This window comes from Anas platyrhynchos, chromosome 18, assembly GCF_047663525.1.
Source record: "Anas platyrhynchos isolate ZD024472 breed Pekin duck chromosome 18, IASCAAS_PekinDuck_T2T, whole genome shotgun sequence".
NCBI lineage: Eukaryota > Metazoa > Chordata > Aves > Anseriformes > Anatidae > Anas > Anas platyrhynchos.
Genome location: NC_092604.1, coordinates 10,250,306 through 10,270,365, shown reverse-complemented (window position 1 = coordinate 10,270,365; position 20,060 = coordinate 10,250,306). Strand labels below are relative to the sequence as shown.

The 20,060-nt window shown below is 55.4% G+C and overlaps 2 protein-coding genes across 2 annotated transcripts; both read left to right on the top strand.

Annotated features, from left to right (window-relative positions):
* The first annotated feature begins 3,566 nt into the window (after positions 1 to 3,566).
* On the top strand, positions 3,567 to 13,985 carry PRDM12 (PR/SET domain 12). Its single transcript, XM_027471160.3, has 5 exons — positions 3,567 to 5,243; positions 6,083 to 6,273; positions 7,076 to 7,231; positions 10,313 to 10,424; positions 11,467 to 13,985. The coding sequence occupies exons 1-5, from the start codon at positions 5,030 to 5,032 to the stop codon at positions 11,847 to 11,849; spliced, it is 1,056 nt and encodes a 351-aa protein (XP_027326961.1). The 5' UTR covers positions 3,567 to 5,029; the 3' UTR covers positions 11,850 to 13,985.
* EXOSC2 (exosome component 2) lies at positions 13,940 to 18,800 on the top strand. The gene is made up of 9 exons (XM_005013293.6): positions 13,940 to 14,127; positions 14,207 to 14,308; positions 14,424 to 14,469; positions 14,871 to 14,960; positions 15,299 to 15,364; positions 15,531 to 15,599; positions 16,737 to 16,913; positions 17,105 to 17,233; positions 18,026 to 18,800. Exons 1-9 carry the CDS (start codon positions 14,003 to 14,005, stop codon positions 18,104 to 18,106), a joined length of 885 nt encoding a protein of 294 aa, XP_005013350.2. The 5' UTR covers positions 13,940 to 14,002; the 3' UTR covers positions 18,107 to 18,800.
* The last annotated feature ends 1,260 nt before the right edge of the window (positions 18,801 to 20,060 follow it).

Sequence of the window (20,060 nt, the reverse complement as noted above, 5' to 3'; positions counted from 1 at the left end):
GACGGCTCCGGGGGCTGTGGCTCCCCGGCCCTCGCCTGTCCCCATCGTGTCCCCCCCCCGGGAGCCGTGCCGGGCGCAGGTAACATTTGGGCACATTCCCATAACCGAGTGCTGCCAACTGCTGCCGCGGCAGGGCCGGAGCCGCCTCTCCAGCGCTGCTGTTTGCTTTGCAGCCTCCTTAGCCCCTATTGAGGCTTTTCAGCTCCAGCCCCTTCAGGGGGTTTAAGTAGGTAAAACCTGAGGAAGAGGCTATTTTCCTCCCTCCCTTTTGAGCCCTGCCTTGTGCCCAAAAGGCCCCCTTGTTTCACGCGTGCCAGTCACCTGGCTGGGCCCCCAGCCCCTTTCTCTCCCAGCCTCCCCTTTCTTTCTCCTTTCTCTCTTTTGACTTTTCCAGGAGCCCTCGCTCTCCAAACGAGCTTCAGATTGGATCCAGATTGAGGTCCCTTTGTCTTTCAAGGGTTGTACTAAGCTAATTAAATGTGATCCCAACAAATAAACGCAGATCTCCCCATTACATTCAGGCCTGCCTTTCAGGCAGCACCGGGCGGCCCCTCGCCCCCGCCCGCTGCGCACAGGGTCCCCCTCATTGAGTCCCGGCCATTGAAAGCACTGCCAGGATTTCTTTTGTGCCGGGGGTCTCCGAGCCCTTTTTCCATCAGAAAAGACCCCCAAACAGCAGCTCGGCCTTTGTGAGTTTGCAAGCAAACGCCAAAGAAAAGCCCCCTGAATGCTTTAATAAATGACACATTTAGCAACTTCGGAGGCGCCTGGCTCCTGCGGCAGCCGCAGGGGTGCAATGATCCCTCCTGCCCCGGCTCCCCCCGGCACCCGCAGGGGTGCAATGATCCCCCCCCTGCCCCCCTTCCCTCCGGCTACCGGGGCATTTTGCAGCCGGTGGAGGTGCAGGGGATGCGGCCGGAGCACCTGAGCCTCCTGGGCTCCCAGCCCAGCTCTCGCTGCCTCCAGCCGCCCCCTCTTTTTGCCCCCTCGGAGGGGCGCACGGAGCGGGCGATGGGTACCGGGACCCCGGGCAGCAGGAGGGGCACGGCGGGGCTGCTGCTCGGGGGGGGGCTTTTCTACCCGCCCCCCCCCCCCTCCAGTGCCCCCTCGGCTGGTATTAGCGCTGGCAAATCCCAAATCGTCTTTAATGATTCTCACCCCCCCTGCTCCGGATCGGGGGCTGCGCTGGACTTTTCTCAGCTCAACTAATATCTTTTTAATGACTTTGGGAGGGGGCAGAGCCCGGCTCTGCCCTAGAGCCTGGATTGCTCCAAACAGATGTTGGGGCAGAGGGAGGGGGATGCTCTTCCCTGCCAGGGACTTTCTTCTAGAGTTCAAACGAGAGGGGAGCTTTCAATCACGGCTAAAAATGTATTTCTCCCTTCTGAACAATGGGCTCCTTTCTGCGCCCGGGGGGACTCGGCTGCGATCGCGTTTCTGGTGCCGGAGAGGAGAAACCTCCGGCTTCAGGGCAGGAAAAGAGCTCCGCAAAGGGCTCTTCCCCGCGCCGGCTATCTTGTAGCTCTACATCCCTTCTCCCTTTACCCTCCTTGCGGAAAAAAAAATAATAATAATAAAATAAAATGGATATATTTATATATACACACACGTATCTGTTATAATCACTAAGAAATAAAAACAACTCCGCCGCTGCTGCCGTCCCCGAGCCGTGCGCGGAGCCGCCCGGAGATTTTTGCGATGAAGCCGGGCACTCGGCAGCGCTGGGCAAACGAAAGGGGGCTCCCCCCGGGCCGGGACCTGTCCCCCCCCCAGGGCCGGGACCTGTCCCCCCCCCCCGGGCTCCGGGCCCCAGCAGCGCCGGCCCCGCGCTCCCTGCGCGCCCGCGGAGCCCGGAGCCTTCCCCAGCGCGGCCGTCAGCTGCGGCCCCACAAGAGTTAAATTTTAAAGCAAATCAAATTCCCATTGGCCACTGTATATTATCTCAGCAGTCTTCATTTGATACCTCTTTAATACAGAAAGGAGCTTTTCAAACCCCTTTTCTCTCTTTTCTCCCCGCCACTCTTTAAGAGCAATAAATGTTCAACTGCAATAACTATAAATCAATCTCAGCTCTGTTCAAATCCTATTCATGCGGAGGGCTGGAAGAGGGGAGAGAGCTCCCCCCTCCCCCCCACCCCCCAAAAAGCAGCTGCTGGGCTCTAATCTCCTTTCTTGCACTGTCATTCACCCTCATTTTTCCTCCATCACCCCATCCCTGCAATCTTTTCTTGTTTTGCTTTTCTTTTCTCTCTTTGCTGCATTATGATCCCATGTCTCCCCTCATCAGACCCCAACCTTGTCCAGATCCTGACCATCCCCTTGTAGGCTGTGAAAGAAAAGAAGAGTCCATGGATGTCAAATTGGTCTCAAAAAGACCATGAAAGATTGATTTGCTCCACTTTTCTTCTGCCTGACATTATTTCTGAGGGTCCTGAATGGGAAACCAGAAAGTCTGGGACTGGAATAAAGATGTTCTCTCTGTAAGGGGGAGACGGGGGGGAAAAATGCCCATTTACTCCTGGCCCATCAACCCTGCAAAACAGAGCAAAAGAAAAGAGGACTGTGGCTATTCAAAGTCAGACCAATATGTACACCTCCCAACAATATGCCAATATACTGAGGGCTTCTCTATTAACACCCATGAATATTAAAGTGCTCACTAAACGCTCAGAAGGAACTTTGGGAATATACACATGAAAATACAAGCAGCATTGTGCGGGGCTCAGAACAATGGGGCGGCGATAATGGCCCTTCTCTATTAACAGCCATGAATATTAAACTTGTTTCCTCTTAAATGTTAAAAAGGAGGGATAGCTGCGATATTAAAAAAAGAGAAACGAGAAGGGGAGGGGGGGGGGGGCAAAGCACCTTCCTACGACTGGGAAGGAGGTTTGGGAAACAGCTGGGGATATTTAAAGCCCCTCACAAAACGGGAGGATTTTTTTTTTCCCACCTTTTTCCATCGCCACCCTCCCCGAGCCCCCCCGCACCCCCCAGCGCGGCCGGGAGCGGGGCGGCAGCGCAGCGCGCACGGGAGCCGCGGGGTTTTACGGGCATCTATTTTTTTTGTTGCTATTATTATTATTTTATTTTATTATATATATATATATATTTCATCACGGGACAATTTGAGGGTTGATGTGGTTCCTGGAAAAAAAAAATAAACGGGGTCCGCGGGGCCGGCTCTCAGCAGCCGGAGCGCTCCGTGTGCTGGGAGCTTCCACCTGATGCGTTGCGGAGCGAGCCTGGGATGCGGGCTGGCGGCTCGCTACGCTCAAAATGCAGAAAACCGAAATAAACTTATTTTTACGTCCATGAAAACCCGAACCAGTCCCTGGCGGGTTATTAACCCTCCCTGTCTAGGAAGAGCGCTGTCCCTCTCCGAGCAAACGCCCCCGGTAACCAAAAATTTGGGTTGATTCCTGCCGTTTGCACCTTTTCTTGGGTGGGTTGATAGGAATAAGCGGCTGCACCTGGGCTGTAAGATCGCTTTCGCAACGCCCAGCAAAGGGAGAAGCCGCCCGAGGGGCTCACCCTATAAAATGCCCGCCGGGGGGGCTGCTAGGGGCCCTGGGGTGCGGAGGCTGTGGGGTCCCGGAGGGGCTGGGGGCGGCCGTGCCTCGCCCTCTCCCTGGGTTTGGGGTGCGGGAGCCGGGCTCTGAGTGCTTGAGGAATTTGGGGGCCCGTCCTCTTCTCCCCCCACCTCCCGGCCCAGCCCTTTGCAGCCCCTTGTCCCCATGAAAATCAAAAGAACAAGGCTGAGGAGAGGGCTCTAAGCTCCGACACAGCAGGATTGGGTTTAAATCCAGCGAAGATTAACCCTTTGCTGAGCCAGCAAAGCCGCGGGCCCTCGGGGAAGGGAGGGTCGTGGTTGTGGGGACCCCCCCGGGGGCTGCGAGGTGCCCAAGGGCTGGCAGAGAGGGGGTGGCAGTGTGAGCCCCGCGGCTGGGCCGGGGAATATTTTGGGGTGCAGAGATGGGGGTGCTGCGGGGGCCGAGCCCCGGTGATGCTGCAGCCGCACCCGGGCCGGGGAGGGGACAGGGCCGGGGTCTGCAGCCCCTATCCCGCGGCACAAGGTTCCCCAAATCCCCCCCAGGACACGCGTTTGGGTGTCGGCTGGGCTGTCCCCGCTTCGGCTTTGGGGACCAATCCCCGATTTTTTTTTAGGGGGGGCACAGAGGGGTCCCGGCCCGCAGTATTAGGGCTGGCACCGGGCACCGCGGACCCCCACGAGGGTCGCTCCCCAAAGGCGCAGCGGGGCCGCCGGTGCCGAGCCGGGGGTGCGGGTGGCCGCAGCTCCCCGGGACCCACTCGGGGGGGGGGGGTCGGGACCGATCCTCGGGGCTCTGCCCGTTGGCCGGGGCCGAGAGGGACCAAACAGCACCGAGAAACCGAGTCTGGGGGCATCGGGGGCGCGGATTTCGTTGTGTGGAGCCGCGGCCCCAAAACACCGAGTTTTGCGCGTAAAACGAGCGCCGGCAGCGGCTGGGAGCAGCCGGGGAGGAACCGGAGTGAACAGAACCGAATCGAGCCGTGCCCGACGGCGAGGTCCGGTCCTGCTCCCGGCTTTTGGGGGGCTTTTGGGGGGCAATCCGGGGTGTGTGTGTGTGTGTACGTGTGTGTGTGTGGGTATAGGGGTGCGTATGGGCGCACAGGGGTGCGCATCGGTGCGCACGCGTGTGTGTCCGTGTGTCTGCGTGTCCGTGTATGAATTTATAGGTGTGTGCTTTGTATGTGCGTGTGTGTGAGCGTGTCCGTGTGTGTGTGAGCGTGTCCGTGTGTATATGTGTGTGTGTGTGTGTGTGTGAGTGTGTGAGCGCCGTGTCCCTCCCTCCAGCCACCCCACCCCCGGGGAGGGGAGGGCTGGAGGGGAGGGGGGCTCCGACGGCTCGCCTCGCTCCGGCAGCCCCAGTCTCTCCGGCAAACGTCAGGGAGGTCATTAATAACCAATTAGGAGGGTCAATGAAGCTCATATATAGCCGGGCGGGAGCCGCCGAGCCGCACGGAGCCCGGCCGCCTCCTCGCCCCCATGATGGGCTCGGTGCTGCCCGCCGAAGCCCTGGTGCTCAAACCCGGGCTGAAGCCGCAGGGGCTGGCCCTGGCCGAGGTGATCACGTCGGACATCCTGCACAGCTTCCTCTACGGCCGCTGGAGGAACGTGCTGGGCGAGCAGCTCTTCGAGGAGAAGAGCGGCCCCAAAACCGCTTTCACGGCCGAGGTCCTGGCTCAGTCCTTCTCCGGAGGTGAGTGCCCGGCCCCCGCCGCCGCCGCCGCCGTCGGGGCTTCGCCGCCGGCCGCTTTTTGACTCGGGTTTGACCCGAGAAAGTTCCCACCTCGGCCGTGGGGCTGAGCGGGGGTAGGGGAGGGGGGGTCGGGGCCGCTGCTTTCCCCCGAGCCGCCCCCGGCCGCATTCAGGGCCCCGCACAATGTCTTTTCTCTCGTCCCGGCTCCCTTTCCCCCCACCTCCCTCTCGGATTTCTGTTCCTCTCTTAATTTACCGTGAAGGCTAATTCCATTTCCATTCACGATATGTCAACCATCTCATCTCCCCATTTTGTAAGAGGAATTCCTGGGCCCTTTTAAACAAGCCCCCGCGCCATTCAGGCACAATGTACCGCTACAGCATTCCTAAAGGACTAATGAATTTAGAATTAGCAATTTCTTTCTACTTGAGTTTAATGAATGCAGATCACTTTAACGGCATGACAAATTGCTGGATGGGCCGAAATAGACACCATTTAACCCCCTTTCTCAGCCCCGCTCCCTCGCCCGGCCCGGGCCGCTATTCCCAGGTACCGGCTCAATGCCCTGGAGGGGAACCTTGTAGCGCTTTGTAGGATCCCTCCCGGCTCTTTAAAAGCCCCGGCCCCGGCACAAAGCAGCGCTTTGGGGGTGCCAGCCCGGGGTCCCCGCGCCCCCCTCCCCGGCCCCGGCCCGGGGACAGCGCAGCCGGGCTCGGAGGGGGGGGAGCGCGGTGGGGATGGGGGGACCCCGGTGGGGATGGGGGGACCCCGGGGCGCATTGGGGTGCGGGGGGAGGCAGCGGCCGGTCCCTCAGCGACCCCTCTCGCCGCCGTCCTCAGAGGTGCAGAAGCTGTCCAGTCTGGTGCTGCCGTCGGAGGTGATCATCGCGCAGAGCTCCATCCCCGGCGAAGGGCTCGGCATCTTCTCCAAGACGTGGATCAAGGCGGGCACGGAGATGGGGCCCTTCACGGGCAGGGTCATCTCGCCCGAGCACGTGGACCTGTGCAAGAACAACAACCTCATGTGGGAGGTAACAGCCCCCGGGGGGCTTTGTCCTCAGCTCGGCGTGCCTCAGTTTCCCCCGGCTGTCCCCAGGGCAGGCTGCTTTAGGAGACCCGTGGGGCTGCGGGTGGGTGCGAGGCTCCTGCAGCCCGCCCTCGGAGCATCCCCAAGCCCCCGTTGCTCGTGTCGCACGCTGCGGGGTCACATCCTGCCCTGCCCTGCCCCGTTTGGGGTGAAACGCCCGGCTGGAGGCTCCCTGCAGCGTGCACCGTGGGTGAAACCGGCTCTGCCCATCCCCTGCTTTGTCCCAGCCCCGGTGTGGTTGCTCCATGGGTTTTGGGGTGATCCGAGCTGCCAGGACATCACTGTTAGCAGAAAGGGTTTTGCTCAGTGTTTTGGTTTCACCCAGTGCCAGGTTTGCACCGATGATTATTATTATTTCATGCAGAGTAGAAGCTCGCCTCGCATTTTTTGCCACCCCACAACACATCCTCCTACAGGGCCAGCTCCGGCAGGGACCCCGTTCCCCCCGAGGTGGTAGCAGGGTGCTGAGCAGCCCCATCGGGGCTGGGCTCCGCCGAGAAGGGGCACTGAGGCAAGGAGCCAGGCAGAGAACCAGCCGTGCCCACCCAGCACCACAATCAGGAAGGGTTCAGGCACCTCCTGTCCAGAGGCAGCAGCTCCTGGCTGCCTGCAGGGTCTCAGCCCCGAGGCCGTGCTGCTTTGGGGCTTGTCCCCAGCCGGGGACGTGATCCCAGAGCATCCCCCAGCGCTGTGATCCCTGTGTGGAGGGGCTTGGACCACCGAGCGTTGTGTGTGTCCCCCCCCAGGTCTTCAATGAGGACGGCACGGTGCGGTACTTCATCGATGCCAGCCAGGAGGACCACCGCAGCTGGATGACCTACATCAAATGTGCCCGGAACGAGCAGGAGCAGAACCTGGAGGTGGTGCAGATCGGGAACAGCATCTTCTACAAGGCCATCGAGGTACGCGGGGTCGGGAGGCAACGGGGAGCTGCAGGAGGGGAGCGGGGCGCTGGGAAGCCACCTCTGCAGGTCCCTTCCCTTGTCTGTGGGGCTGCTGCTGGAGCACCCGTGGGAGCGCAGGGCACCCAGACCCTTGGGGAAATGTCATTGTGCAAGCTTCAGGGAGGCAGGGAAGCACCCTTCTCTTCTCTGTTCCCTTCTGGTGGGCTCATGGGGTGAGGTGTGCTGAGCACGGGGAGAGCAAACACTGCCCAAGCTCGTTTTGGGGCATAAAATGTGAAAAGAGCTGCGATTCTGGCTCAGATGGGGCTTTGGGCAGGAGCAGGGTTTTGATGCTGTCTTGAAAAATGGGATTTTTGTGCGTGTAGAACCTGCTTCAGTGCAGCAGGGAAAAATCTGGGGGTTCTGTGAGTGCCCGGAGCCAGGTGCTGGCTGTGCTTGGCTCCGCAGCTTTCACCCGGGGGTCGCAGCGGCTCCGGGTGCAAATGGAGCAGGAGGAGGACAGGGCTGTGGGATCTGGGCAGGGAGTGGCACCGCTGCTGCTGCAGCCATGCCTCGGGCATCCTGCTGTGGGCACCGGCCTCATCCTGCCCAGCTCATCCTCACGCTTCTGTACAACGTGCGGGCAGGCGCTGGGTCCCGGGGACACCCCAGGGTGCAGGGTGAAAGCTGCGGGTGCTGGGATGGAGGCAAGCACCCAGCTACCACAGCAGCATCGTCCCCGTGCCCGTACATACCAGCAGCATCGTGGTGGGCACCAGCCCTGCTTGTGCGCAACGTCCCCATAAAATGATCCTATTGCAGGAGGAGCTCGGGGAGATGTCAGCGGGCAGCTACCCGGGTTTAGAGCGGTGCGAGGGGACAGCTCCTGTTGCTGCGGGGAGAGGGAGCGCGGCTGGGAAGAGCGCAAGCACCCGCGGGCACCGTAGGCAAGGGCAGCTCCACTGATCCTTTGGGCTCCTGCGGTGGCTGACAGAGGAGCAGGAGGGCTGTGGGGCAGGACCACGGCCAGTCCTGCACTGAGCCAGCACCAGGGATTGGGATCGGTGCCGTGGGATGGGGAAGGCGAGGAGTGGGGTGAGGGAAGAACAGCTCCGCTGCTGCTGCGGGAGAGTGCGTGTCTCACCGGGGTCTGCGAGCAGGAGCCCTGAGCATCTCCGTGCTGCTCTCCTCATCCTGGGGTTCCCTTTGCAGGCTTTTAGCTGCGCCCGGCTTTAAGAGCTGATATTCTTGTGGGCAGCTGTGCCTGGTGTGGTGCGCTTAAAAAAAGCACAACTGCTTTTTTTTTTTCATTAGATCTTGAGGGATGTAGCTCGGGGTGCGGCTGTGTGTCAGCCCTTGCAGGCTTCCCTATGCAGGGCAGTGGGGCAGGTGAGATGAGTATTTGGGTGGTGCGAGCAGAGGGTTATTGCACAGCGATATCAAATCCACGGGCTCGCTCGCCCCCAGGCTGGAGCATTGGGCACCGGAGCAGATGAGTTGAATTCCCTCAGCGCAGGCGGTGAAGTTGAGATGTGGAGAGCTGAACCCTGCGTGATGGGAACGTGGGCATGAGAGGTGCCCGTGCCTGGCTCTGGTGCCACATGGGGAGGGGAAGGGGCTGGGGCTGGGGCTTTCTTGGTGAGGGAGTGGGGAAGGGGAGCACCGAGGGGCTGAGGAGCTGGGTGGCAGTTTGAGGGGCTGCAGAAATTTTTCCTGTTGTGGCTCTCCCTGCTTGCTAATCCCCTAGCTCGGTGTCGCACAAACGCAGCGACTCAGACGGGAGCGAGCCCCCTGCCCTGGCAGCCTCGTGTCCCCCCTGGCACCCACCTCGCCCCGCTGCAAACCCAGCACCGAGACCTCATCGGGGCAGGGCAGGTGAACGTCTCCTGCTCCTGGTGGTGCCCTCGGCCAGCAGCAGGCGCCTGCAAGGGCACCGTCACCCCCCGAGCCCCACCAGCCCCGGTGGTTCCCCCATTTCCCAACCCAGCACCAGCGAGCAGTCCGGCCCCGCTGTGCCAGGACCCCAGCATGGTGACTCTTAGGATTCCTTTTCCACCTGCCTGCCAAAATATTGGGCTTACTGAGTGCCTTCCTCACCATCCAGCGTTTGTATTTTCATGCGGTTTTGCTTGTTCCTGCCCTTACTCGCTGGTTTGCTTTTCCCATCCTCTTCCTCAGCAATTCCAAGTTGGAAAGTACAATACAGGAAAATACCGAAAAATAGGGTGAGGGCCTTGAGCTTTGGCCTTCTATCTGAAGGCCACGAGGTTCTTCGGGGGTAATTTAAATTATTTTGGGGTGTGTGCATGCGGATGAGCTGCTGGCATGTGCAACAGCAGACCACGCACATATACTTTATCCTTCCAGCAATATTTTATTTGTTTATATTTAAAATAATTAACTTTCTGTTAAGAGAAAATGATGCAGAGAAACAGCACGAATTTGGGAGGGGAAGCGGTATCGGCTTCTCCTTCTCAGCCTCTCGCCCTGCAGCCCCAGTGAGGTCCTTACGCAGAGGGAGGCTTAAGGATATGGAACCCAATTGCCACTGCTTCCTGGTGCTTCAAATGAGGCACATTTTCAGTGCTCTGGTGATCTCAGATCTGTGTTTCGTGGAAATGATGCTTTTCTTGAATCACTCTGCATATCGAAAGCTGACCTGTGCAACAGCGGGCTGTTTCTAAATCAGTTTCTCAGCACTAGGAACCTGCAAGGGAAAAAAATACAATTTTTTTAGGGTTATTTGTTATTGGTGCTGCCTTGCGGATTTGCTCTGGTGTGAGCGCATCCGTGCTCCCAGCCATGGCTGCTTTGCGTGGCGAGGTTGGGCGCTGTTTGCTGGCTGCTCGCTCCAGGGAACAGAACTATTTCCCCGTGCCGCTGCACCCTCACCTCCCTGAGCTGCAGGGACCCACAGGGGCCGTGCTCTGTCGCTGCCAGGTCACCAATTGTCACCTTCCTCCCAGGACCTCCGGCAGGACCTGATGTCAGCGGGATGTTTTAGGGGTGGGGGACGGCCAGCGGGGTCTGCAGCGACTGGCCGAGGATGCGGGTAGAGCCGCCCCATCCCGACAGCCCCGTCTGTTTGTCTGTCTCCAGATGATTCCTCCGGATCAGGAGCTGCTGGTCTGGTACGGGAACTCCCACAACACCTTCCTGGGCATCCCGGGCGTGCCGGGGCTGGAAGAGGAGCAGAAGAAGAACAAGCATGGTGAGTAACATCGCACACACACACGGGCACGGCATCCGTCTCGTTCTCTGCTTGCCCCATCCCCAGCTCTGAGGGTGTGGGGCAGGGACCCCCTCAGCTCTCAGGGGACAAACACGGGGACCACAGAGGAGCACAGCACGCCCCGTGCTGGGCACACAACCCCACGCAGCTCTCCCTAGCCCCACGATCTTCCTGGGAGAGGCTGATCTGCCTCGGCTGTAACGCAGCACCTGTCTCCCCCAGGACAGAGCCATGCAGCTGGGGCAGGTCCCTGGGATTTGGGGACCCTCTCTGTGCTGACTTGTCCCTGGCTGGTGCTGGTGCTGCGACCAGTGACTGCTGGGCAGGGAGGAAGGAGCCCTGACGCACTGCAAGAGGCTGGGATGCAGTCATTTATTTTTCTGCCCTGCATTTAGCAGCACAAACTGTTTTTTATCCAAATCACCAGCGCAGGCTGTTCCTTCCCTGGGCTTTCACTCTGCCTGTTTCAGTGGTTCCCCAGGGTGCTCATTTATGGGCAGGCAGCGGGTCCTTTTGGGGTGCTGGGCTCGGAGCCGAGCCCCTCCATGCTCCCCGCTCTGTGTGAGCAGGGTCAGAGCCCAGCAGGGCACGGGGTGAAGCTGGGACTGAGGCAGGTCACTGCTGGCAGCTCCCCGTCACCCTCCCGTCACTCCTGCTCTCTGCTCCTGGCTGCTTTGGCCACGTAGGTGCAGGAGAAATGAGAGGTAGCCAAAGGAAGGGGAAAGCGCATCCCATGTGAAATCCTTTCTGCAGGGGTGATGGGTCAGCCTGAGCATCCCCCTCACCTTAATTGGGGTCAGCCTGCTCCCAGCTCTGTCCCCATCCCAAATCCACAAACACCAGCCTGAGATCCTGCCGTGCCAGGGCTGGTTGTGTCTGCCCATGGGCATCCACAGCAGGCAGGGGAGAGCCAGCGAGGGCACACGGGGCGGTGATTTAGGGCAGCCAGTGCCGTGGGCAGCTCGGGAATGGGGGTGAGCCCGAGAGGGCAGCGCCTGACCGCTGCATCTGTCGTCCCCAGAGGATTTCCACACGGTGGAGACGGGGGCCAGCACCACCGGGCGCATGCGCTGCGTCATCTGCCACCGCGGCTTCAACTCCCGCAGCAACCTGCGCTCCCACATGCGCATCCACACCCTGGACAAGCCCTTCGTGTGCCGCTTCTGCAACCGCCGCTTCAGCCAGTCCTCCACCCTCCGCAACCACGTCCGCTTGCACACCGGCGAGCGGCCCTACAAGTGCCAGGTTTGCCAAAGTGCCTACTCCCAGCTCGCCGGGCTGCGGGCACACCAGAAAAGCGCCCGTCACCGGCCCCCCAACGCCTCCCTGCAGGCTCACTCCCCTGCCCTGCCCGTGCCCCATCCCGCCTCCCTGGCCCATCACATCCCCACCATGGTGCTGTGAGCCCCCGGCACGGCGGCGGGGGGTTTTGGAAAGCCGCTGCCAACGGGCAAAAGACTGGTGGTGAGACATGCAAGAAGTCGGGAGCCCTCGGCAGAGCTGGGGGGGGCAGAGGCAGGGCTGCTTTGCGTGGTGAGCTGCTTGAATTTAGGAGCATCGCCGGGTGCGTGGGGTGCTCCCCGAGGGTGAGCTGCTTGTCCCCGGGGCTGGCAGGGGGACAGGGGACAGGGGATGGTGCCTCAACACACAGGGCACGGTGTCTGGTGGATTTGCTGGTGCACGACAGGAGGGCAGCCTCGAGGCCATGCCTGGATGAATCACACCTGGGTTTTACAGATAATTTGACAAAGAAAAAAATGTTTGTGCCCCTTGTCACTGTCCCAGCAAGCGGCCAGCAGAGAGACGTGGCACGGCCCTGCTGGAGCCATCAGCTTTCTCTCTGCTGGCCCTTCCCAAGGGACAGATTTCCCTCCTGGGGAGCCCTGATTCAGCAAACAGCCGTGTTCCCCCCCAAAGCTGCGTTCAGCCCCGCTGCCTGCCTTCCTCCAGCCCATGGTGATGGGGTTGGGGTGCCGTGGTGAAGGGGACAAGCCAAGGGACACCCCCAGCGCTATGTGCCCACCGGCAATGCCCAGCCACGGGCAGGTTTTGTGGGGTGCTGCTCCAGCATCGCTGCCCCTCGCTCCCTGCAGCCCCGAGGGAACATTTCGGGTTTCCTTCTGCTGCCCTCTGGGGACAGAAATCCCGTCCCTGGGCCAGCTCCGTCCCCAAGGACAGCTCTAAGCGCCCTCTGGAGTCCTGCCACATGCGAGAGGAGCCGTGTATCATAAGGCTTGAAAGAAGGTATTCTAATATTAATTATAAGTCTAAGGTGTATAAAGTTCTCACAAACTGTGTTTTACTTCCGGAAAAAAAAAAAAAAAAAAAAAAAGGAAAAAGAAAAAAACTGTCACTTTAACTTTGTAAATATTTATGTAAAACATTATTTACAAAACTTTGATATTATATATTATTTGATTGTATATGTACACAGTGTAAATACATTTGTACCTCTCTCTTGTATTCTAAATAAAAATTACTTGGAACATTTATCATTTAGAAGATGGATAGTTTGGAGGGCTTTATTTTTGCTCCGTGCTGGGTGGAAGAACGTAGTGGGCAGGAAGAGTTAAGTTTCAAATAACGTGAGGGAATTAAGTGGCAAAAAAGATGTAGCACTGGGTGTTAGACCAGGCACTGAGAAGAGGAAAGGTCGGCTCCGGGAAACAAAAACCCTTCTGCGGGTCGAAAGAGAAGGGATGTGTCCGTGCTGGTAACAGATGGGGTGGCACTAGTTGGGCTGCCTCCACTTTACAGTCTGTTTAGAAGAAAAACTGTTGATATCTTTTAAAATCTTCTCTGAAATGATAGTTGTATTTCAGCTGATACAGGCTACAGGTGCAAGCCTTGCTTGAAATATTTGATTTTGGTCCTGAGGAAGCGAAGCATTCAAGGAAGGTCAGCCCTGGCTTCTCTGTATTTTCACAGCAGCTCTGAGACTCTAACTGGCATTTGAAGGAAATGCGTTAAAATTCCACACAATTGTGTTATTTAATGCTAGAGCAGCGCTGCCAGGGGTGAATCCTTCAGCCCTCGCTTAAGCCAAGGCTTTCACTTGGGGGCTGTCAGTGCTCAGCACCTCCACGGTTGTGGTGTGAGGAGCTGTTCCTGGCGCCTTTATTTCACCTTGGGAGACGATAACAGCATCGTCTCTGAAAAAATGGGAAATAATTTGCATGTACACATACACATAAGCAGAAATTAAGAGCCTGGGGGCCCTGCTCTCCATGCTGGGCCTGCCCCCCCCCTCGCCTCAGCACCTCAGGGGCCTGGCACAGCGGTGAAGGCGCCCTGCCCGCACTAAACATGGCCGCCCTCTCCCCTTCGATCCCAACGCAGTGAAGCCCTCGCCTCCCGGTCGTGCCAGCAAACAAAATGGCCGCCCGGCACGAAGGCGGCGCCACACCTGACGCTACCCCCCCTCTCCATTCACGGCGGCCCTCACTCAAGATGGCGGCGCCCACGCCTCAGGCGCGCCGCTTTCTGCCAGCAGCCAAGATGGCGGCCGGAAGGCGCGTGTGGAAGGGGGAGCTGCCGCCGCGCCGCCCGTTCCCAAGATGGCGGCGGTCACCATGAGGCTGCCGGTGGCCCGCAAGGTGGTGGCGCCGAGCGGGTCGCGGGGCGAGGAGAAGCACCTGGTGGCGCCGGGGGACACCATCACCACGGACACGGGCTACATGAGGTGGGGAGGCGGGGGAAGCGGCGGGGAGGTGAGGGGTGGCTGGTGCGGGGCTGTCTTCAGGTGCCCACTCCCTCCACAGGGGCCATGGCACCTACGTGGATGAGGAGAAGCTGATCGCCTCGGTGGCCGGTGCTGTGGAGAGGGTGAACAAGCTGGTGTGCGTCAAGGCGCTGAAGACCAGGTGAGCGCCTCAGGCTTGGCTACGGCGTGGGTGGTGCGGGAGGCAAGGTGTGGGTGGTTGCTGTGGGGAAAGATGGGATTAATAATGAATAAACTGCTGTCTGTGCCCCCGCCAGGTACAACGGTGAAGTCGGCGACATCGTGGTTGGCAGGATCACGGAGGTAAAGCCTGCAGGCGCGGTTTTAGGGAGCTCCTAAAAGCGTGCTGCTGTCTGGGCGTTGTGGTGCCTGGCGCTGCGGGACAGCTGAGTGCTGCAGGGTTGGATGTGATGCTCCTTCAGTCTAAAAAAAACTGAATAAAACCCATACTGAGAACAGAGAAGAATATATTTGGTTACAGAAGCACTGTTAGCATGTGCTTTTTCAAAAAGGTGAAGCTAAAATTAAGCTGCGGTGCTGTCTCAGCTCCTGCTCGTCTCAGTGCTGGTGGAAGCACTTGTGCAGGCCCTGGGGTGGGATGTTGTGGTCACGTCGTTGCTCGTGGCCTTTCGGTGTGAAGCTGTCAGGCACTGAAGACTTTTCTCATTTTCTGAGTGTACAGCAATAGAACTTTTCTTTTCCAGGTTCAGCAGAAACGATGGAAAGTGGAAACCAATTCCAGGCTAGATTCAGTCTTGTTGCTGTCATCTATGAATTTACCTGGTGGGGAACTGGTGAGTGCAGTTTGTGCAGAGACGTGCCAGAGCCCTGTCTTCTTCTGTTTTCTCAGCAGGAAGCTCTGGAGCCCTTCCCACAGTTAGCACACGAGTAGTGTTGTTTTTTTTTGTGCCTGCAGGAGAGTCTGCAGTGCTCTAATAAACTTCAACTTTTAGGGTTATTTGGATATAAACACTTCCATGATTTAAAGGTGTGCTGACCATTTTACCTGAGTTCCCTTGGTGATTGTGTTTTTCACAGCATCCTAAAGAGATGGTCCCCCCCCAGTGTAGGTATTAATTAATGTTCTCTAATTCTGAGTGATGTATAACTTTTCTGTAATTGTTCTTTTCAGAGAAGGAGATCGGCAGAAGACGAGCTTGCAATGAGGGACTATCTGCAGGAAGGGGATCTCATCAGTGTATCCTTGTACTGCTTGTACTCAAACAGAAGAGTCAGGGGGCACAGGGGGAACAGTTAGACCTTGGCCAGCCTGGCTGACACAGAGAGCTCTCTGCTGTGGGCAGCCGGTTGCTCTTGGCACTGAGCAGCAGTGGGGAGCTTGTTTCCTTGACCGGCCCTGACAGGCAGAGGTCCAGTCTGTGTTCTCTGATGGGGCTGTATCGCTGCACACCCGGAGTCTGAAATACGGGAAGGTAAGTTGCTCAAAAGCACTTGGTCTTGGCCTAATTTTGTTCAGTTCGGCTTTGAAGAGTTTACCAAACAGCGTAACTGGCTGGAATTGGCAGCAGTTTAGAGCTTTTTATCTGATGGTATCTGCTTGCTACAAAAAGAGGGGTATGAGAAGGGCGGAAAAAAGAGATCTCCCTTTGGGGAGAGCTCTGGTGAAGGGTTATTCACCAGATATGGTGAATACCATTTAGCATATCAGAGAGTTACAGCTAGGCTAGTGGTCCTGTGTTAGAAGGCCAGGCCTTTCTTAAATATAACACAACTCTATCCATGTCAGTAGAACTTATTTGATTTATATCAAGGTAACAGCACGATTCGGCCTTTTGGGGAGATATTTAAGAAAAGCTCTGGAGAAGAACAAGGTGTTATAATCCATTTGTGCAGGTTAGGAAGAGGCTTAGCTCCCATGCTGGAGCACAAAGCAGAGTTCCCCAATGCAGAGAGCGTGCGCTTTGAGCTGTTGCTGTCACTGTTACGGCTTGTGAGTCCTGTTTTCCCCCACTAGCTGCTTGGGAGCTGAAACCCAGGGAGAAAAATCTTCTGGCTCAAACTTCATCGTTCCTCTTCTGCAGGTCATTGCCCCTGTGACTTGTTTCTCACTCCAGGGCTCTATTTTAGGCTTTATGCAGTCGGCATTTATCTCTGGTTTTGCGCATTGAAATAAGCCAAGGGGCCATTGGAGCGCAGGCTGCAGTCAGGATTACTAGACCGAGGGTATTAGCACTTAAAAGATGAAAGCGAAGTGTGCTTATTGCACAAAGGGTGAAGGACAGCGACTGGATTAAGAGGGAAAGTGTTCTTCTAAATTGGGCCTCTCAGTCCTCATTTTTCTGCAGGAATGGTTGATGTCTAGTTACGATCGAGATATTATTAACATTTGTGCTAAGCACTTAGAGTATTCTTCATCTTCAAAGGACTGCACAGGCATTAGCTAATCCTCCCAGCACTCCCAGAGGCAGGCAGGTTTTATATTCACTGTTTCACAGGAAAGGATGCTAAAACTGGTCAGTTCTTAGCCCAAAAATGGAGTACATGCCAGTGACTTGATGTTACTCATGGTGGCTCATGTCTCAGGCTGAGTATTGTGGTCTCTTCTGCAGCTTGGCCAGGGTGTGCTCGTTCAGGTCTCGCCCTCCCTTGTGAAACGCCAGAAGACTCACTTCCATGACTTGCCCTGTGGTGCATCCGTGATCCTCGGCAACAACGGTTTCATCTGGATCTACCCAACCACTGAGCAGAAAGATGAAGAGGCAGGGGGCTTCACCACCAACTTAGAGGTGAGAGGACACGGAGGATGACAAACCTTGTTCTACCAATGGTGCTTTGCTAGTTCAACGTGGTCCAAGAGGCACATCAATAACTTGAGGCTTTCAAGAAATGGGTTTTAGATCTGTGGCAAAACGTTTTTACAGTAGGTTTGCATTATTTTCCTGTGTATTCATCTCTTTTTTTGTCTGTCCTTCCTCAGCCAGTTCCCTTGTCTGACCGGGAGGTGATCTCACGGCTTCGAAACTGCATTGTGGCTCTGGCTACTCAGAAGATGATGCTCTTTGACACCAGCATCCTGTATTGCTATGAGGCATCCCTTTCTCATCAGGTACAAAAGCCAGTGTTGTATACTTTATTCCACACTCTGGGGAGGGATTGGAAAGGCTGCATCAGTTGCTGTGAAGTTAATAAGTTATGTGGTAGGGCTTTTTATCTTTCCAAAGGATTTTGTAGTGAGTGATAATATGAACTTCCCCCTTACACGTGACATAAATTGCCTTGGGACATTTTCAGGAATAGTTTGAAGGGTTCTGGCTCTGGCAAAGCCCACCTATTTCTATAGAGAAATAGTTAATTTTTAGATACGTGTTGTTTATCTCTTGCTGGGTAGGATTATGGACCATCTGTGATCCCTGTGAAAACAGCATTGCATTAGAGTTTGCATGAGGCTAAGGTGCAGTTTGAGAACAAGTGAAAAAGCAAACATCATGCATCATACAGAGACTGGCCTTCTGTTTATAGCACTTCTTCACGTGCTGAATGCTCCCTCAGTTTGAGCTCTTGCTGTTGCACACCTTTGCTCCGTGAGTTTGTAGGTTCTGCCAGGACAGTTATTACCAGTTCTCCTGTCATAAATGGCTAAGATCTGAAGTGGCTTTTTCTTTCATCCACAGTGGCAGTACACGCAGCTAGATGGGGTGTTCTTTTGAACTCTGCTTCTGGTTAAGATGTTTTTTCCCTTCCCAAATACTGGTTTATGGCCTTCAGTAAAGGTTGGGAGTTGTTAGTAGATTCTCCTTTGATTTCTTATGGTTTTTATGTGAAATAGTAGGCTGGCAAAGTTAACTTGGAGTGCGATGGTAGTACTTTGGTGCCAATGTTACTCTTCTTTCCACTCCAGATCAAGGATATTCTCAAACCAGAGGTGATGGAGGAGATTGTTCTGGAAACCCGGCAGAGGCTGTTGGATCTGGAGGGATAGTGTCAGAAGCGGTTATTTGAAGCCCCACCATGGCAGCTTTTGATCCTCAGTATTTTTTTTTTCAGTGTTTTAGTCCCAGGCATTCATTCCATGCTTCAGAAATTACCAAAATTGCTCATTTTAACTCCTTGGATACCTCCTGAGCCCTTTTAGTACCATAGTACTAAAAAGTACTGGAGTACAATAGCCTTTTAGTACAGCAGTACATATCTGACCTTTATGAAGACACAGATACAATGGGGACATACCTTGTTGCTGTGTCTAGTGCCCCTGAATTTAGTGTTGAACAATAGAGAGGAAGGGATGTGTTTTGTGATTGGTTTCTTCCTTCCCAAAGGCTTTTAAATTGTTTTTAATTTTTCTTTATCGTAATGCAGACCTGTCAGTTTGTCCTTTTGACTTAGAGTTTTGCAGTCTCAAAGAAAGAAAATAAAAAGTACAAGTCCTTAGAGGAAAGGAGCATCTAACCACATTGTGGGTTTAGATATTCGTGGTTTTTATGTCTCAAGGGTTTGAGACTGGACGTGGCTGTCCGCATGTCCCAGGTAGCGATAGGCAAGCAGCGTCTTCTCAGTCTGTGTGCATCCTGCCAGTCCCTTTTATATGCCTGATGTGGCAAGCTCGTCCTCTGAAGAGGCTCTGTTACTGTTTTCTATTAAATATTTTGTATTTCAATAAATTTTTTTGAAACAGAGGTAGTTGTTTAGGAACGTGTGCATTGGTTTATCCTCCTCCAGAATGAATTTGGTCTAACTAGAGAACTACAGTTGGCTTAAGTTTCCTTGTGCCAGGACATTTGGAATGGTTGCAGTGTCCTGGTGCCTCCCCTTCCACCGTTGCTCTTCATCCCTAAAACCAGAACTTGACCTTCATCATCAGCACGTCTTCCAGGCAGGGTAAGTGTGTGAGTAGATTGCCTGGCACTGTTCACAGTGGCTTTCTCTCAACATTGCTTCACTGCAAGATGCCGTGGAAAGGTGAGTTGTGCAGCTGTGTCAGGGCTGGGGGAGGCAGGGAGCCCAGCAGGACACTGGCCTGAGGACCTTGGTTAGAGGTGGGCATGCTGAGCCAGATGTTGTCACTTGCCTTCCCTGTATAGAATGGACGTGATGCTTTTATTTTGATGTCCTGTCAGATCTCTGATGCTGTATTAGAACTGTTGGTTTTATATGTATATTGTGTGTGTCTATAAATATATTTGTTTTGTATTAGAGCTGCTTGCACTACAATGTTATAGTTGTTAAAAAGGATGAAAAATCAAAAAGTCTACCCCAATTCCCCCTGAATCTAATCTTAATGTTTCAAGTTCTCATGCTTGCCTCAGGCAAAAGGAAAAAAAATTGCTCACTCTTTTCCTGGGAACAAGAAATATCCTTCCTTGCTTTTCATCTGGTGCAGACTGCTCTGCCTGTGGTCCAGAGTAAGCACTAGGTGGCAGCTTCAGATCATGTTTGTAGTAATCTTCAGCAGCTTTGCTTCATTTCTTTCCAAATAACAAGGGCTGGATCTCTGCCACCAGCGCTGCTACCTAAACACTTAGCAGAGCATTATGGAGCTCAGTGGCTAAGGACAAGCAAGGACATGGGTAATCCATTCTGCTGCTGCAAAACTCAAACTTTAGCCCTTGATGCCTCTGTGAAATCGTACTTAAATTCCTGGGGCTGTGTCAGTGGAACATTCCATGCAAAATCCAGGAATTGGTTATTTCTGAGTTCTGCGAGGATTCCTTAGGAAATGTGAGAACAATTGCATCCTCAAGATGACTTGGGAAGGTTGAAGACTAAAGCCTGATGGTGACATATTTGGGTCTGTATATAAAGCTGCTACCAGCGTTATCTGCATCAGCATGGATGGGAACAGCACAGAGAACGAAAGCTTCAGCAGTCTCTGCATCTTCCAATTAGAAAAATACCTTTTTTTTTTTTTTTTTTTTTTCTATCCCTCTGCTGTAGTG

Excerpts from the sequence above, each read along its gene's own strand:
- PRDM12 (XM_027471160.3), top strand. The coding sequence starts at position 5,030 with ATGATGGGCTCGGTGCTGCCCGCCGAAGCCCTGGTGCTCAAACCCGGG. Across the intron at positions 6,274-7,075 it reads ACAACAACCTCATGTGGGAG|GTCTTCAATGAGGACGGCAC; the intron begins GTAACAGCCCCC and ends GTCCCCCCCCAG. Across the intron at positions 7,232-10,312 it reads TCTTCTACAAGGCCATCGAG|ATGATTCCTCCGGATCAGGA; the intron begins GTACGCGGGGTC and ends GTCTGTCTCCAG.
- EXOSC2 (XM_005013293.6), top strand. The coding sequence starts at position 14,003 with ATGGCGGCGGTCACCATGAGGCTGCCGGTGGCCCGCAAGGTGGTGGCG. Across the intron at positions 14,128-14,206 it reads ACGGACACGGGCTACATGAG|GGGCCATGGCACCTACGTGG; the intron begins GTGGGGAGGCGG and ends CTCCCTCCACAG. Across the intron at positions 14,470-14,870 it reads TGGTTGGCAGGATCACGGAG|GTTCAGCAGAAACGATGGAA; the intron begins GTAAAGCCTGCA and ends TTTCTTTTCCAG.